This window comes from Trachypithecus francoisi, unplaced genomic scaffold (genome assembly GCF_009764315.1).
Source record: "Trachypithecus francoisi isolate TF-2019V2 unplaced genomic scaffold, Tfra_2.0 Lachesis_group2, whole genome shotgun sequence".
Taxonomy (NCBI): Eukaryota; Metazoa; Chordata; class Mammalia; order Primates; family Cercopithecidae; genus Trachypithecus; species Trachypithecus francoisi.
Window position 1 is genome coordinate 143,107,317 of NW_022681465.1, and position 18,864 is coordinate 143,126,180.

General features: G+C 48.3%; 2 protein-coding genes across 2 annotated transcripts in view; one reads left to right on the forward strand and one right to left on the reverse strand.

The window, feature by feature from the left end:
• LARP1 (La ribonucleoprotein 1, translational regulator) overlaps nt 1-4,768 on the forward strand; it is a 64,304-nt gene extending 59,536 nt beyond the window's left edge. Inside the window, 1 exon segment of the mRNA XM_033180697.1 lies at nt 1,046-4,768. Within this exon segment, the coding sequence (XP_033036588.1) occupies nt 1,046-1,255 (210 nt within the window). The 3' untranslated portion in view covers nt 1,256-4,768.
• Nucleotides 4,769-5,650: 882 nt separating this feature from the next.
• FAXDC2 (fatty acid hydroxylase domain containing 2) overlaps nt 5,651-18,864 on the reverse strand; it is a 32,820-nt gene continuing 19,606 nt past the window's right edge. Inside the window, exons 5-9 of the mRNA XM_033180699.1 lie at nt 18,517-18,638; nt 10,826-11,031; nt 9,911-10,016; nt 8,419-8,585; nt 5,651-7,632 (exon numbers count right to left, since the gene is read on the reverse strand). Of these exons, the coding sequence (XP_033036590.1) occupies nt 7,476-7,632; nt 8,419-8,585; nt 9,911-10,016; nt 10,826-11,031; nt 18,517-18,638 (758 nt within the window). The 3' untranslated portion in view covers nt 5,651-7,475. The remainder of the gene's footprint in view (nt 7,633-8,418; nt 8,586-9,910; nt 10,017-10,825; nt 11,032-18,516; nt 18,639-18,864) is intronic.

Consider the following 18,864-nt stretch of genomic DNA (forward strand, 5'->3'; position numbering starts at 1 on the left):
CAGATCTTGTGAGAACTCACTCATGATGAGAACAAGATGGGGGAAACTGCCCCCATGATGCAGTTATCTCCACCTGGTCTCTCACACAACATGTGGGGATTATGGGAACTACAATTCAAGATCTAGATTTGGATGGAGACACAGCCAAACCATATCCAATGCATTATTTTAAAACTGCCATTTATTGGGTGTTTATTATGTGCCAGGTACTTTACATTGACCTTATTTAACCCTTATGTGGTGATGCAGACAGGACTTATTAGATAGGGTAACTGAAGTTCGTGGCCATCCAGTGACATAATGGCAGAGCCACTCATGTCTCTCAATATAAAGACAAACCTGTTTTCTTTCATTCTTAAGCATTTCCACCCTTGGGGAGGAGAGGGAAGGGGAACAGGTTACAAGTTACAGAGAACCCTTGTGATTTCTCTGGGTGGAACAAGGACTCAGTTTTGGTTACCAAAATGGGAAGGAAACGTCTGTCTTCGGGGTTATAGGACCTTTGTTAGTGCTAAGGCCAGGCTGGAGCATGGTCTGAGTCTTAGTTCAGGATCCTCTGGACATTGAAGAGAATGAGGTGATCCTCGGAAGGATCTGGGCCTTCTGAGCTGAGACATCGCAGCATACTGCATGCCACATTCCACATTTCTGAGCAAGAGATCCCTTCTTGGAAGGGAAGCAGAAATGAGATTGGCTAAAAGCCTGGCCTTTTGGGGCAGATAGACCTAAATTTTGTCTTTATCAGTTACCAGCTGTGAGACCCTGGGGAAGTTACTTTTTTCTGCTTCAGTTTTCTCATCTATAAAATCAGATGTCCATGGGTCCACATCAAAGGGTGATGCTGACTTCATAGGAGAATGTGCATAAAACAGCACAAGGTGTGGCATGGAGAAACGCTTAATAACTGATAATTTATTTTTAAGGTTAATTATCTATTCATTATCTATATTTGGAGGTAGAAAGTAGAAAGTGTCTAGACGGGCCTGGCAAGGAAGAGGGCGTAGATAGTGCCTCCGATCACCTGTGACTCCTTCCTCTGTTGCAGCCCCCCATGGGTGAGGAGGGCAACCACAAGCGACACTCAGTGGTAGCAGGAGGTGGCGGCGGTGAGGGCAGGAAGCGGTGCCCCTCCCAGTCTTCCAGCAGGTCTGCTGCCGTGATCAGCCAACCCCCTACACCACCCACCGGCCAGCCCGTCCGGGAAGATGCCAAATGGACAAGCCAGCACTCGAACACACAGACTTTGGGAAAGTGAAAAGCTCCTTAGCCCTGGGGCTTGAGGGGGGAAAGGGGGTAGGGTGGGTAAGAGTCCATGGGGGTGCCCAGTCCCAGGAGAGGGGACAATGAAGGGACAGGCCTGGAGTTACTAGGACAGGCCTTTGTGCTGAGTAGCAATGTGTACACCATTTGGGCTATCAGAGGTACCCCTGGGCAGGAGCCTCTACATCCCCTTCCCCTTCCTCTCTCCATGACTCTTGACATCCTAGCTTCTTCTAAGGGGGGAGGGAAAGGGGGGAAATTTTTATATATATATATACATATATATATATCAAGTTTTAAATTATTGATAGTTCATCTGGATTACCAAAATCACTCTGCAGCCCTGCCCGCGGCTAGTAGGCTGCAACCCTGGTCCCCACTCCTAGCCTCCTCTTGCTCCCCTTCAAGCCAACTATGCAGCCCACAAGAAGGCCCTGCGGGCCCCCCATAGCCCAGCACTGTCCCATAGAAGGCTCTGGCGGCACCTCTGGGCCCCAGGAGCATCAGCCCCTTGATCATCTGGGGTTTGTCATCACCATGTTTTCTCCCTGCTGTCCCCACCCTGCCCTTCTGCCATCTTCTGGGAGAAGGAAACCAAAGGATCTAAAACTGGGGTTTGGGGGAAGGTTTCAGCCTCTCCCCACTCCCCTTGCCCCACACCCTTTACTCCCCAGCCCAGAGAGACGCTGCTTTTACCAGGAAAGACTATTGAAAGATGATTTATTTTATTTTTCTCTGACCTTTCCATCCTCGAGAAAATGGGGAAAAAAAAAAAAAAAAAAGACAAAATCAACCATAAAAGACCAAAAAAAAAAAAAATCAGATAAACCCCCACCTAATCCACAGAAAATGATGTCTTTCCCCTCCCCTTGGAATTTTTGTTTTGTTTTTGGAAATAATATTTTTTTAAAAGTTGCCTTATTGTGGAGCGGGAATCTGAAATACCCAAATGCCTGTTTTCCTCGGTGGAGTCAACTTGAAGAGCTCCCACCTTCTCTGGATGTGCCTGGGCTTGGACTGGCTAGAATCTTTCTCTGGACTGTTGCATGTACAGTGCCTCCATCCTGGAGGCAAGAGAGTTGGGAGTGGCTCGAATCAGAGCCGTGCCCAAGATATCCCTGCTGTTGCATCGTTTGAAGCTGACGTCCTGTGTCTGTACACTGCTGCCACTGTTGTGTCCTCGCTCTGCTTGCTGTTGCCTCACGCCAGGCCCCGTCCTGCCGTGACACCCTTCATCCTACCCTTGGAACCCCAAGGCCAAGTTTGCTTCAAACTGTTGGAGAACAGAGTTGGCCTGCATCTGGAACACACTTGTCCTCAGCTTGACCGTCTCCCCACACCCCAGAGTGGAAAGGTGAACACCTGCAGCTGAGGCTTGGAAACATTTCTTGTGTTGCTCTGAAAAATCTCTGAGACCTCAGGGAGGCTCTGTCTCTCTTAAAAGGTGGAGAAAGATGCCATTCTCTTCCTAAGGTCTGGTGGAGTCTCCCCATCTTGCATACCCTTCTGCAAGCCATCTATCTCTGCTCACTCTCCAATTGACCCGCCTGGAAACAAGGGATGAGGAGGAGTTGGGGGCTGGGGGGAATCCTGCCAGTTGGTGAAGCCTTGTGGCAGGAAGGTATATGTGGACATAGAGTATACCTGATTCTCTTCTTCAGCCACTTGACTGTTTGGGTTGGGCTGTGAATGACAGTGGAATGGCTGGAGTCTGCTGTTGTCAGAAGGCAGGGAGGGTGATGAAGGACTGACCCACATGGACTGGGATGTGTGTCGGTTATGGGCATGAGTGCACATTCACTCTCGGTGGGATCTGGGCAACACGGAGGAGTTTATGGTCCTGTTGCTTGCTTACTGCAATGTCTTTGGCCCTCCTTTTCAACTGGTTCCTCTGTTGGGCCCAAAGGTGGGGAGTAGGAGACAGTATCCCAGGCTAACAAGGCCTTGCCCTTTACCTTGGGCACCTTGTTAATTTTTAGCCTGTGCCCTTCCCCACCTTTGCCCTCCCAGCGGTTGGTGTGTGGGAAGCCCATCTCAGTTCTGTGACTTCATGTCTCAAACCAAGGATGAGCGTCTGGTCTCTACTATGATGGTGGTATCTGAGGCCTTTTCCTGCCCAGTCTGGTGCCTGCCCCACATTGTACCAGACACTGGATTCCTGGACCCCCTTCTCCTTTCCTTTCCTTTCCTTCAGGTCACGCAGCCCTGTACTGTATCCAGCACCACAGAAACCTCAGTGTTTTTCGTCTGCTGGTTTGGGGCACAAGGAAGCCTTAGGGTATGGGGAAAGGCTGTTATTACTTAGAGTTTACTCCCGGGCCAGGGGGCTGCCATCTTTTTCACAGACATCCCTGAAAGGAAGCCCCTTTGGGGCAGGGAGGCAAGGACTTCATCTCAACATAGGCTGGTGGTTGGTAGGGGAGCTTTTTCTTTTTTTTCTTTTCTTTTTTTTTTTTTTTTTTTTGGTAACATGTTAGGAGTTAATATTGCAAAGAGTAGTTTACATCTTCACTTTCTGAAGACACTTGAATTTAGGACCGATGTATCTGTGACAAGCATGCCAGAAGTGGCAGGGGCCATCAGGGCTAACCACTTCACACCCACCATCCTCCCATGGGGATCCAAGACCTGAGATAAAGCAACAGCCTGCCCAGATCCCTCTGTTCATTCTATCCCTTCCAAGGTTGGTCCATGCCAACATAACCTCTGGGCATCAGACATCAGCAGTTCTGTGTGCCTCAGCCCTGTTAAGGGGAAGGTTTCTCTTTCGCCCTCTTCCTACACCTGGGAGCAAAGGCACTACCAGTAGAGAAGGGCCATCCGGCCCTGCCCCAGCCTGGACCCCTGGGGCTCAGATAGAGGTGCTGAGCCCTTATGTCAAAAGTTGCTAAATGTTTTTGTTTTGTTCCATTGTAGCTCTTTTTTTTTTTCCCCCCCGCTTTCCTGGTGATTGATTTTACAAAAGAAAGTAAGCTGCTTAGAAGGCCCTGGAAGGGAAGTGAGGAGGAGGGACAAGGAAGATGACTAGTTACGGAGGGTAGGGTTGTTTTTTGCCAAAAAAGCCTAGGTAGAGTGATCTGAATTATCTGGCACCCTCCTGAATGGAACCCCAGAGTACCTCCTGTGTGGAAGGGTCCCTGGATTTTCCCTAACACCCACCCTCTCCCCCTTCAGCCATGCTGATGGCAGAGAAGATAAGAACTTGGAGCCCATTTCTCACTGGAGAGGAAAACTTGTCATCTGGCTTTGCGGAGAAGGTTCCACCTTACGCTCGTAGTACATTATCTTTACTATGTGCTAGGATATCATATTTAAAAGGACAAAAAAATGTAAAATACTTGAATGAGCTTGTATTATAACATTAATATTATTGAGAGTATCTGCTTTCCAGGCTGAAGTGATTCATTCATTATTCTAGTCCTGCTTTAGTCCTTTGTAATTTGTGGTAATTATGCTTTTCTTTTTAATACAAAAAAATGTATAAAAATAAACACTTGAAAAGGCAAAATACTGGCTGGTCTTCCATCTAGGGTACTGTTATTTGGTGTGAAGGATGGGTTTCTGGTAGGGTTCCCCCAGATCCGGAGGAACCCTGCACTTAGTGTGCACATGAAACCTCAGCAGGGGTTCTGCCATTGTGCTTTGAGGAGTCTGCCTAAGGCAGGAGCTTCTACAAGCCTTGAATTCATGTCCACCCGGTGTCTTAAGTGAGACGTGACAGTCATAGCCAGTGCCACAAAACAACAGTCCAGCATAATGCCAGGATTTCAGTGCACTTGTCAGCTTCCAAGTTTTCCATCCCCTGGCTGTGGCCTGCATTGTGTTATGAGACAGCCAAGAAGAAAAAGGTTGATGAGGCTCCTTCTGGAGGGTTGCCACAACCCCTCTATGAACAGACTTCTACGGGGGTGAAGGAGGAATGATCCAGCACCATGTGGCCTTACGGAATCCTGGTCAGCCCCTGAACCCTGAGATGTGATGCTGGGGAGGGATGGAACAATGAGTCCCCCATTCCCCGTATGAATTACAAAACTAAAAATCAGGCATGGCCTTATTTACGTGTTCATCTGACAACTGTCTCCCATACCTGACTTGGGAAAATGGTTTTTCTAGAGAGTTCTTTTTCACTGTTCTTGAGGTGGGCAGGTGCTTCAGTACCACCAGTGACCTCCACAGGCCAAAGGAAAGTTTAGGAGATAGTGTCCAGGGATGATGCAGACTGGTACTTTGAGAACAGAAAGATGAATTAATTGAACCTTACTTCACACATTATCGTTAGGAATGCCCACGGAAGCTTAATTTTACAGCCTGAGCTTCCAAATGTTATGTCTGAAGTATTAGAAGTCTGGTAGTAAACACCCCCGTTCAAGAAAAAAAAAATCCACCGGAATTCATGAAGACCAGTTTATTTTACATGCTTGTTTTCACGTCCTTTACTGGGAATTTAAGGCCTTTTTTCAGCCTTGTATACCAACCTCAAGGATTTTGTTTCATACTGAAAAGGACAGGGCTGGGCCCTTCTGCCAAGGACTGATCACCTGCCTGCCAAAAGGAAGAGGGAATGACAGCCTTTTGTCCTTCTAGGCCCCTTACAGTACCTCAAAATCTAAAGGCCTTAAAGGGGAAAAAAAGCGTATCTGTTCTTTCTCTTCATCTCCTACCCTTCTCTTTAAGCATACTGAAGATGGACTTTTTTCCAAATGTTTATTTGTAGGAAGAGGTGATGGGTGCAGGCCAGCAGCTGAGAACTTACAGCTTTGATGCACCAGGAGCTGTATTCACGCTGAGGGCACAAGCCTCCTAGGGAGGGAGCCAGGTCCACCAAGGCCAGAGACAGGCAGGCAAGACTGGAAAGCCAGGGAGATGCTGCCTGGTAAGTGCTTAGCTGGCCTATTGGGCAAGTCCTCTGGGCTTCTAGAGCTGATAGGAAGGAGGAGTTCATTTTGATAGTCCTGCCTGGAGACTTGGACCTATCTGATGATAAAGTATTTCATAAAGCTACAGTGGATGTTTTTCTTAAGAGAACTGAAAGTTGGAAAAGGTGCAAATATATATAAAAATTTAGTAAAATAATGGTGGTCTTTCAAATCAAAGAGTGATCTTTAAATTGTTCTTGGGAACCACAGGGTTCCTGGCTATGTCTGGCGGCTGAGGGGAGGCCAGGATGGGGACTTCAACCCAAGCAGCTGTGGTTTTGCTTTTGATAAGGTCCCTGGTAAAAATCATTTTGAATAAATGTTGCTGAGAAAGTGGTAAAGCATTCGGGGCAGAAAGGATTTTGCCCTTTGCTCCGCCATGTTTTTCCAGGCTCTTTCTTTGGGGAGAAAGAGGGTTCTAACCTCTGGTACTCATTCAGATGGGCTAATTAGGGGTCTCGGGTGTCCCCAAAGGGCAGCAATTTTGATCCTTCCCCTTGTGGGTAAAAAGGATTTTCAGTTTCTCAGCAGTTGGTTTTTGGTTTCCACATAAGGCTAAAGGTGTTAAAAGTTTGGTCTGTACCTCTTTGCTTTTAATCCAGGGAAGAGCTCCTGGAATCCCGCCCCCCCCCCCCCCCGCCCACAGAGGGAGGGAGGAAGACCTTTTGTTTGCAGTGTGCCAGAGTTAAAATGGGGCCTTTACCACTCACTTAGTGTTTGGTATGTGTATGTTTGTGTGTGTGTTGGGTGAAGTGGCGACTGGCATCTGGTATGTCATGAATTGAGACCTATAGTGGTTTGCCAGGGTGTCTTGGCTCTCGCCTGAGGTAGGGTATGTGAAAGCCTTTTGGGGCAGGAAGGGGCAAAGCAATACATGGCCCTCCCACCCCCTGGTCCCAGAAGAAGCTCTCCCTGGAGCCAGGCAGCTTCCAGTCCCCCTCCTTTCAGCTTTGTCATTCTCTGCATCCTGCCCAGGCCACAAAGGAGTTATCTGGGGCCGAACCCCTCCTTCCACAGCAGAGGACCAGGGGTCTCCTCCCTCTGACCAGCTTCCAGTCTGGGGAGCTGTGTTTTCCTTTTTCTTAAGCTAACTCCTGATCCCATTGAGGGACATCAAGGGCAGTAGTTTGGAGAAAGCCTCATCCTTAGCCCTGCTTTTCTGGGAAGCCCACCTTCCCTCTACCCTGGTGCCACACATTTGGGAGTGTGGCCAAAGGAGGCAAATTGTTAGGAGCAATCAGGAAGCCGCATCTGTATCCCATGGCTGAGGGACAGCCAGGATGACACTTGGGCCCTCTCTCACTCCATCCTCTTTGGGGAGTCTGGGATGCTCTCAGAGAGCGGAGTGAAGCCCAGCAGGAGGACATGTCTCTCGTAGGCCTTGGTCTGCTTGAACATGATGTCAGTCCCATGGAGGTGGTCCAGCACACCCAGCACACCATAGCACTGGTTGAACCTAGAAGAGAGAAGACAGTGCTGCAGTGCTGGAGGCCTCTGTCCAGATCCCATTTCATTTGTGCCAGCCTCACACATTTCTCAGCCCTCCTACCCCACACCTGTCACCACCATCCTGACTGTCTGCATCAGAATAAGCTGGGCAGTTGCTACAAATGCACCTTCTGGGGGGCACTCCAAACCTGCAATTTGCAGTATCTGCAGTCTTCCTTTGAAAAGCTTGCTGTGTGATTCTGATGCCCACAGTCTGAGGATCTCTAGCAGAACTAGTCTTCTTCGGGCATGAGATCACCAGCATCAAAATCCCCTGGAACACTTACTAAAATGCAGGTGTCCAGGCCCTGCTCCCCCAGATACCTTAGTTCAGCATATTTGGAGTGGAATCCAGGAGCCTAAATTTTAAACAAGCATCTCAGGTGATTCTGGTATAGGAGGTTTGTAGACTACACTTGAAAAAGTCTGGGGCTTTCAGACAGTATATGACTTCCTTGTGATTGCATGCAGGAGTTTTATGCATACATGTACTTTTCTAAAGAGAATGTCCAGAGCTTATTCAAAGGGCCCAGAGCCCAAATAAAGGTTTAAAATCCCCAGTTGGAGGAGGACCCAATTTCAGAAAGAAAAGAGTAAGGTCATCCCAGTGTGGTTATTATTTTCCTGACCATCAGACCTCTTCCCCAACTAGCATTCACGTGTAAACTGAGACACCAGTGTCTGCTATCAGAAGCTTAAGGAGGAAGGGTGATGGTTATTGCCCAGGGACCCATTATGGGGAGAGGGTCCTTACTTGAGATGGTGGTAGTCGTGGAATTCAGGCGAAGGCAGGAAGGGAAGGTGGTAGCCACAGTGGGAGATGGTGGTGATGATGAGGGCCAAGGAAAACCACACGGTGATGGAGGACAAGTGGGAGCCCATTACTAATGGGCCCACTATCGCAGGTAGCATGTTGGAGACCTGCAAGGGGAGGGATGATGAAGGGACTTAGTTGGGTGTACACTTAGCCCCAAGGTGGTACCAGAGGCAAACTTCATTGACCCAGATCTGGAGAAGGTGAGAATTTCAGGACTTTGATTTGTTGAAGGCATTCACCTTTGTAACTTGGGACAAATTACGCAGTTTGAGCCTCAATTTTCTTGTTTGCAAAATTAAGATTAAAAAGGTTGTTGGAGGAGCCAGGTGTGGTGGTTCATGCCTGTAATCCCAGCAATTTGGGAGGCAGAGGTGGGAGGATTGCTTGAGGCCAGAGGTTCCAGCCAGCCTGGGCAAAATAGCAGGATCCCGACTCTACAAAAAATTTAAAAATTAGCCAGATGTGACTGGGCGCAGTGGCTCACTCCTATAATCCCAGAATTTTGGGAGGCCAAGGCGGGTGGATCATGAGGTCAGGAGTTTAAGACCAGCCTGACCAATGTGGTGAAACCCTGTCTCTACTAAAAATACAAAAATTAGCCAGGCGTGGTGGCACACACCTGTAATCCCAGCTACTCGGCAGGCTGAGACAGAATTGCTTGAACCCAGGAGGCGGGGTGTTGCAGTGAGCCGAGATCATGCCATTGCACTCCAGCCTGGAAGACACAGTGAGACTCTATCTAAAAAAAAAAAAAAAGCCAGGTGTGGTGGTGTACACCTGTGGTCTCAGCTATTTGGAAGACTGAAGCTAGAGGATCACATGCGCCCAGGAGTTGGAGGCTGCAGTGAGCTATGATCACACCATTGCACTCCAACCTGGGTGACAGAGCAAGACCCTGTCTCAAAAAGAAAAAAAAAAGAGGTTGTTGGGATGATTAAATGAGACAACTGTGTTAGGCACTTAACATAGCCTGGCATATGGAAGGCTGACAATAAATGGTAACTATTTTTTTTTTTTTTGGAGACGGAATCTCGCTCTGTCGCCCGGACTGGAGTGCAGTGGCCAGATCTCAGCTCACTTCAAGCTCCGCCTCCAGGGTTTACGCCATTCTCCTGCCTCAGCCTCCCCAGTAGCTGGGACTACAGGTGCCCCGCCACCTCGCCCGGCTAGATTTTTGTATTTTTTTAGTAGACACGGGGTTTCACCGTGTTAGCCAGGATGGTCTCGATCTCCTGACCTCGTGACCCGCCCGTCTCAGCCTCCCACAGTGCTGGGATTACACGCTTGAGCCACTGTGCCCGGCCAATGGTAGCTATTTTTAAATGGGAAGTAAAAGGGCCAGTGTGGTCTAAGTTCTCTGCAGGAGAGCTTCAGGAAGGTGGTTAGGGCCGTCTGCCCTTTGCTATGGGGAGAGTAGAGCTCTACTCACCACATGCTCTATAGGATGGGCATAGAGAGAGATCACGCCAATGGGAGCTGTCCACTCATGGTGTTTCTTGTGGATTTTCTTGTAGAATGTTGGGTGGTGAAGAAGCCTGGGGAAATAGTTAATAGTTAATAACCTGCTGATTCCTCTTTCTCCTTCCCCAACCAGTATATGAGAAGCCAAAAATAGGAACTAGGGGTTACATCCATGGAGCAAAGCTAAAAACACCCAGACCTGCTTCAAATTTCAACCCCAGCCCTTATACTGCATAGTTTGGGAGTGGGTTGCTTTGCCCCTCTACCCCAGTTGTATTTGCTATAAAATGGGATGCTCCCCAGAAAGGACTGAATAAGGAAATGGATGGGAAACGCCCTGGCCCCCACACAATCGGAGAGGCCTTTTCTCTTCTGGACATTCATTCCTCACTTGTCCCAAGTTGTCAGTTATGAGACAACTGTTAGTCTTCCTGTTAACCGTTTAATGGGAGACTTGAGGCCAGGAAGTATTTTATTGGCCTACACTCAATTCAGAAGCCTGTTTCCTTTTATTTTTTTTTTTCTTTGAGACAAGGTCTTGCTTTTTCGCCCAGGCTGGAGTGCAATGGTGTGATCACAGCTCACTACAGCCTTGACCTCCCGGGCTCATGTGATCCTCCCACCTCAATCTCCCGAGTAGCCAGGACTACAAGTACACACCACCATGCCTGGCTAATTTTTAAAAATTTTTTTGTAGAGACGGTCTCCTGACATTCCCCAGGCTAGTCTCAAACTCCTGGGCTCAAGTGATCCGCCCAACTCAGCCTCCCAAAGTACCAGGATTACAAGCGTGAGTCACTGCACCTGGCCTTAGTTTCCCTGTTGATCAGTGAGCCCTAGACAGGGTGAGGAGCCAGCTGTGCCTCAGGCAGGGACTGCTCACCGGTGTGAATAGTAGAACAAGACTTCCTCGATCAGCGTGAAGATGGCCAGCTCCAGGAGGAACCAGTGGAAGGTGGGTAGCTCACGGCGGCAGGGGTCTCCCCACCATTTGAGGAAGGGATAGAGGAAGACCACCATAGGGAAAGATACCATGCACTGGTTGAAAAGAACTGTGCGGATAGACTGGCGCAGTTTCACAGGATCCACCTGCCCAAGGGAAGGGAGGAGATGGACAAGAGTGTGAGAAGTAGGCTCCACCGTGACCTACTTACAGGAGGCCCTCACTCCGGTTGGATTCTGGGAGAGATGTTGGGACACAGCCAGCAGCTCCTGACTGCAACCCAGCTCCGGGCCTGGAAACGTTGCAGAATAAGGCCCTGGCTGCTAGGCAGGTGAGTAATACCCCTGTCCTTGGAAACTTCAGCAGCCTTCAGTCTGTGCTGGAACCTGCCTCCTGCCTGGTTCTGCACATTATCACCACTGCCCTCCCCATTTCTCTGGCCAGGCCCCATGTATTTACAGGTAACTTGGGTAGCCTCCATGGTGCTTGGAGAAGGCTGTGACTTTCTGACTGACACCCCATTTCAGCCATTTAGCCCCTCTTTGTCAGAGAACCTTGTCCATGATTGGATGCAGAGATCAAGGTCATCTGCCTCCTCACATGGTCCAGCCTCACTGCAGTAGGCCCAGAGCAAAGCAGCAGGTAAGCCAAGGAGCTGCTTATTCAGCTTCTTGACCAACTTCCTGGTTTTCACAGTGACGCTGTGAAGATGGGGGCCTGCCCAAACATTTCCACCACGGTCCACTGTACAGAGCTGGCCCCAAGTGTCCAAACTCCATTTGGCCTCAATACTACATCCAGTATTTTCCCCCAGAATCAGCAACTCTTTGACTCTTCCTTTTGTTAGATCTCTGGGGCTCCAGGGAACAGTCCTGTGACCATAGAAAGTTCCTGGATCCTGATGAACTTGTTTGGTTAGAAAGGATTTCTCCAAGCACCCTCTGTGAGCTGGAGGGATTTCTGCCCCAAAGCGAGACAGGGGCTCAGAACGGTCCCCAGCTTGAGGCCTGCCTCTTCCTCCAGCCTGGAATTCCAGGCACTGCATGCATTAACTGATTTCAGAATTCACTCTTTGTTTACTTCCATCCCCTTGTGAGACCAGGTCTCGCCAGCCTGTTGTGAGAGGACATGTTAGGTGAGGCCATTACACCTTCTGGAAACCTTGACCAAGAGGTGGGGAATCACATCTGTCTATTCATTTATTTATTTAACTGATATTTATTGAGCATCCACTATGTAGCACTCAGTGTTCTGGGTGTTGAAAATAAAGCAATGAGCAAAACAAAGATTCCTGCCCCCATGGAATTTATATTCCAGTGAGAAAGGTAGACTAAACACAACAAATATAAAAACATATATATCAGGCTAGGCATGGTGGCTCACACCTGTAATCCCAGCACTTTGGGAGGTGGAGGTGGGAGGATCACTTGAGGCCAGGAATTTGAGAGCAGCCTTGGCAACATAACAAAACCCCATCAAATTTTTTTTAAAAAGCTGGGTGTGGTGGTGTGCACCTGTCGTCCCAGCTATTCAGGAGGCTGGGGTGGAAGGATCATGTGAGTCCAGGAGTTTAAGGCACTCCAGCCTGCATGAGAGGGTGAGACCCAATCTCTTGAAAAAAAAAAAAAAGGCCAGACGCTGTGGCTTACGCCTGTAATCCCAACACTTTGGGAAGCCAAGGTGGGCAGATCATGAGGTCAGGAAATTGAGACCATCCTGGCTAACACGGTGAAACCTCATCTCTACTAAAAATACAAAAATTTAGCTGGGCATGGTGACATGTGCTTGTAGTCCCAGCTACTTGGGAGGCTGAGGCAGGAGAATCACTTGAACCCGGGAGGCGGAGGTTGTAGTGAGCCACCGAGATTGTGCCACTGCACTCCAGCCTCGGTGACAGACCAAGACTCCGTCTCAAAAAAAAAAAAAAAAAAAAGGCGCCGGGCGCAGTGGCTCAAGCCTGTAATCCCAGCACTGTGGCAGGCCGAGACGGGCGGATCACGAGGTCAGGAGATCGAGACCATGCTGGCTAACACGGTGAAACCCCGTGTCTACTAAAAATATACAAAAAACTAGCCGGGCGAGGTGGCAGGCGCCTGTAGTCCCAGCTACTCGGGAGGCTGAGGCAGGAGAATGGCGTAAACCCGGGAGGCGGAGCTTGCAGTGAGCTGAGATCCGGCCACTGCACTCCTGCCTGGGCGACAGAGCGAGACTCCGTCTCAAAAAAAAAAAAAAAAAAAAAAAAAGGGCAAAAAAGGCAGGCCGGGCACTGTGGCTCACTTTGTAATCCCAGCACTTTGGGAGGCTGAGGCAGGCAGATCACGAGGTCAGGAGTTTGAGACCAGCGTAACCAATATGGTGAAACCCTGTCTCTACTAAAAATACAAAAATTAGCTGGGCATGGTAGCATGCGCCTGTAATCCCAGCTACTCAGGAGGCTGAGGCAGGAGAATCACTTGAACCCAGCAGGCAGAGGTTGCAGTGAGTCAAGATTGCTCCATTGCAGTTCAGCCTGGGTGACAGAGTGAGACTTCATCTCAAAAAAAAAAAACAAAGCAATAATACAGACAAGAGATGATGGTGAATTGGACAAGGGTAATAGTGATGGAAGTGACGAGAAGTGGTAAGAAGTGATTGGATTCTGAATTTGTTTCGGAAATAGAGTTAATAGGGTTCCCGGATAGATTGGATGTGGAGTATGAAGGAAAGAGAGTAGTCAAGAATGACTCCAAAGTTTTTGGCCTGAGCAACTAGAGGATTGGAATTGCCATCCCCTCAGATTGGGGAAGCTATGGGTAGTAAGTAAAGGCTTTGGCAGGACAATCAGAAATGCTCTTTTGGACATCATGAATTGGCAATTTCTATTAGTATCCATGTGGAGATGTCAAGGAGGGAGTTGGATATTTCAGGTTGGAATTCAGTAGAGAGTTCTGGGCTAGAGAGATAAATGTGTGTGCTGTCGGCCCATGGATGGTATTTAAAGTCATGGCACTGAAGAGATAACTGGGAGAATGAATACAGAGAAGAAGACCAAGGCGAGAACCCATGGAACATTCAACACAAAGAGGTTGGAGAGAAGAGAAGGAATCAGGAAAGCGACAGTGAAGAAGTGAACAATCAGATGTGACGGGGAGCCGGGTGTGGTGGCTCATGCCTGTAATCCCAGCAGTTTGTGAGGCCAAGGTGGATGGATCACCTGAGGTCAGGAGTTCAAGATCAGCCTGGGGAACTTGGTGAAACCCTGTCTCTACTAAAAATACAAATAATTAGCTGGGCATGGTGGCAGGTGCCTGTAATCCCAGCTACTTGGGAGGCTGAGGCAGGAGAATCGCTTGAACCCGGGAGACAGAGGTTGCAGTGAGCCAAGATCGTGCCATTGCACTCCACCTGGGCAACAGAGTGAGACTGTCTCTTAAAAAAAAAAAAATTAAAGGGGTACCTAGAAAGCACATTGTACTGGAAGCCAAGTGAAAAAAATATTTCAAAGCTGAGGGAGTCAGCAGCTGTGGAAATGTCTCTGCTGCTCTAATGAAACCATATCATTGGTGAACTTGCCAAAAGAAATGTTGGTAGAGCCTTTTTCTAGGTGTGACACCTGATTCGGAGGTTTGTAAAGAAAATGAGACAATGCTTTTGTGATTAGGAGAGATGCAGGCTGAAGGATTTAGGGGTCAAGTTTTATGATGTCTCAAACTTAACTTTGTAATAGGAAAAATTTATAGATGCATATATATTTATATTTTTATATATAAAGCAAAAATAAAATGTTTAAAATTGGTGAATCTAAGTGATATGTAAATGCATAATTCTTACATTATTTTTCAACTTTCTGTATGTATTTTTAACGTTTTTCATAATTACAAAATGTTGGTGAAAAGAGTAGACAGATGGCTGGGCGTGGTGGCTCACGCCTTTTATCCCAGCACTTTGGGAGTCTGAGGCTAGTGGATCACCTAAGGTCAGGAGTTCGAGACCAGCCTGGCAAACATGGTGAAACCCCATCTCTACTGAAAATACAAAAATTACCCAGGCGTGGTGGTACATGCCTGTAATCCCAGCTACTTGGAAGGCTGAGGCAGAAGAATTGCTTGAACCCAGGAAGTAGAGTTTACAGTGAGCCAAGACTGCAGTGCCACTGCATTCCAGCCTGGGTGACAGAGGGAGACTGTCTCAAAAAAAACAAACAACAAAACCCAAGTAAGAGTGGACAGAGAGGAATTGGAAACTATATAGATAACTCTTTCAAAGAACTTTGCTAGTTAAGGGTTGTTTTTTTCTGTTACTCTGGTTTGTGTGTGCATGTGTGTGTGTGTATGTCTGTTTTTTGTGAGACAGGGTCTCACTCTGTCACCCAGGCTGGAGTGCACTCTTTGTTTACTTCCATCCCATCACGAGGCCAGGTCTCACCAGCCTGTTGTGAGAGGACATATTAGGTGACGCCATTACACCTAACTACAGCTCACTGCAGCCTCAACCTCCTACGCTCAAGCAATCCTCCCACCTCAGCCTCCCAAGTAGCTAGGACTACAGGCGTGCACTGTCACACCCAGCTAATTTTTGTATTTTTTGTAGAGACATTGTTGGGTGGGGTGTTTCGTCATGTTGCCCAGACTGGTCTCAAACACCTGAGCTTAGGCATTCCTCCTGCCTCGGCCTTACAAAGTGGTAGGATTACAGGTGTGAACCACTCCACCTGGCCTGTTTTTTTCCTTTTCAAGTCAGTGTCTTGCTCTGTCACCCAGGTTAGAGTGTAGTGGTATGATCATAGCTCACTGTAACCTCAACCTCCTGGGCTCAAGCAGTCCTCCCGCCTCAGCTTCCCAAGTAGCTGGGACTACAGGCGCATTCCACCTCGCTTGCCTAGTTAAAATTTTTTTTGTGGAGATGGGATCTCGTTCTGTCGCTTGGGCTGGTCTCAAACTCCTAGGCGCAAGTGATTCTCCTGCCTCAGACTCCCAAATTCTGGGATTACAGGTGTGAGCCACCACACCTGGCCTGTTTTATTATTTATTTTTCTTTTTGAGTCAGGCTCTCACTCTGTCACCCAGGCTGATCTCAAACTCCTGGGCTCAAGCAATTCTTCTGGCTCAGCCTCCCAAAGTCTGGGATTACAGTAGTGAGCACACACTTGGTGGGGTTTTTTTTTTTTTTTTAGGTGGAAAACAATTACTGCATGTTTGTAATAATCTAGAGAGGAATAATGAGAGAAAGAGAAGGAAAAGAAGATACAAGAAAGCAAAGAGAGAATTACTGCAGCCATTTCCTGGATGTAGTACACAGATAGGGGAGGAATCACCCACAGACAGGAGCAAGGAGAGTTCACCTGTGGTGTGAGGTGGGCAGGAAGAGCATGTGGGTGCAGGTGCTGATCGCTGGCCAATGTGGTGTGCATCTATAAAACTCTTCTACTTGCTTTGGTTTTTTTTTTTTTTTTCCTAGAGACAGTGTCTCCCTCTGTCTCCAAGGCTTGGAGTGCAGTGGCACAATCATGGCTCACTTCAGCCTTGAACTCCTGGGTTCAAGTGATCCTCCTGCCTCGGCCTCCTGACTAGCCGAGACTACAGACACACACCACTGTGCCCGGCTAATTAAAATAAAATTTTTTTTGTAGAGACAGGGATCTCACTATGTTGCCCAGACTGGTCTTGAACTCCTGGCATCAAGCAATCCTTCTGTCTCAGCCTCCCAAAGTGCTGAGATCACAAGCCTGAGTCACCGTGCCCCAGCCTGCTTAAATTTTCTTTTTCTTTTTCTTTTCTTTTTTTTTGAGACAGAGTCTTGCTGTGTCACTCAGGCTGGAGTGCAGTGGTGCAATCTCGGCTCACTGCAACCTGTGCCTCCCAGGTTCAAGCGATTCTTCTCCAGGCATGTGCCACCACGCCCAGCTAATTTTTGTATTTTTAGCAGAGGCAGGATTTTGCCATGTTGCCCAGGCTAGTCTTGAACTCCGGAGCTCAAGTGATTTGCCCACCTCAGTCTCCCAAAGTGCTGGGATTACAGGCATGAACCACCACGCCCAGCCTTAAATTTTCTTAGTGAAATGGGAAGCATGGCCTTCCCTCTGCCAGCGGTTAGGGGAGGAGGTGTTAGAGAGGTGTGAAGTAGCCATTCAGGCAGTGGGAGAGTAAACAGAGCAGGGATGGATCATAGGAACACCAGGTAGCATTCAGCTCCCACTTGAGGATCTGTTTCTGATGTCTTGGTTCAGGGCCCAGTCCTTCCTGGAAACAGCCAAAGATTAAATGGCCTCGTGAGGTTCTTTCCTACTTCTGTGCCCACCTGAGGGTGCACGTGGTACAGGAGCACTGGACTTGGTGTCAGATGGGATGAGCCCTGGCTCTGTTTCCTAGTAGCAATCTGATCTTGAACTAGTCACTGGACATTTCTGAACCTCAGCTTCCGCAGAATGCAGTGAGATCTTCCAATGTAGCTCTGTAGTCGTTGTGTAGACTATAAGGTCGTACAGGCGGCAGGTAATATTCTGGAGAGCTGATTAAGAATGTGAGCCCTGAAGTCAAAAAGCCTGAGTTTGAATCATAGTTTACCCATGTAACACCTGTTTCCTCATCTGAATAGTGAAGGTTCTTGGCCTCAGTTGAAGATGTGAGCATTAGTCAATGGTGCTACAACAGCCATGGTTGACAGATGAAGGGTTCTTGAGGACCAAGCATAGGGTTTGACACTTTAGGCTCTGATTCATGTCCTGCCAAGCTGGGCCTGGAGGAAGCCCCCGAGCCTGGCTGGCAGCTGTTGTCCCAAGCGAAGGGGATGGTAAGCCAGGCCAACAGCTCCAGTTCAGGAAGGTGCCCATTTCAAAGGAGTGGGTCAAGAGCACTGTTTGCCTTTCTGGAGAGCTGGGCTGGGACAGAAGGACCTGAGAGCTGAGGTGGTTCACCCAGACACCTGGGCAGATTACTAAAAGATGATTGTCTTGTCTGGGAAAGAAGCCAGGATGTGGTTTGGGTGGAGTTGGGGAAAGAACCTGAGTTTCAGAATCAACTTCTTCCTTATTGTGTAAGAAAAGGCGAGCCAGACTCAGGGAACAGTGGGACCCACTTCCTGGCACTGTGCAAGTCGGAGTGCCTTGTAAGCAGGGTCTGGGCCTCACTTATGGATTTACCCTGGTGCCTTGCACTATTGGTGGAATTGAGTATTTAGGAAGGAGGACTTGTTTAAAAGACAGCCACCGCCCACACATTCAGAATCCATACTATCCACATATTATAGTGGGGTTATCCATTGTTTTTGCAGCTGTCTCCCTCTCTCACAACAACAGCTGTTACCCATATTCTAGCATCCAGCATTGCTGTCTCCATTCCTGTGGGTAAAGTGGAGTTGCCTGCCTTCTCAGTGCCAGGCTGACTACAGTCCCATGGAGCACCACAGGCAGGTCCAGATCCTGGGCCAGGAATCAGGAGACCAGAACATTGGTCTTGACTGGCTACTAGCTGAGTGACTCTGAGATTGTGGGCAAATTATTTCCTCTCTTTAACCTTCTAACCTGGGGGAGCCTTGTTGCTAATAACTTGGCTCACACTGGCCAGGTCTCTCCTGGGCCAGTGGTGAAAATTCTGAGTGTGGCTTTAGCTCTTGCTTTCTGTGCTTTGACAAGGAGAAGTTGCAATAATACTTACAGGTTCATTCTTGCCGATCTGAATTCGGTAGCGAGAGATGAAGTTAGGTTTTCCTGTTGTGTCAACCACCAGTAGAAGTCCATTGAAGCTCCAGAAGAACAGACAAGGCACTTGGATGGCACCTGAGATTGGGGAACAGAAACAGTCAGGGCGACTTTGGGTTCTCGCAGCACATAGACTAAAGGAACACACTTTTTTATGGTGACTGAGGCTTCATTCTAGACATTTCTTTGGCAGGGAGGTCTTAGGGCTTGGGACCAAGGGGTTACCTGTAGTCTTGGGTAGGAACTGGGACAGTCCACTTAAGGAGTGTCTCCATTCATTTTCTTAGCCGTAAAATGAGGACAA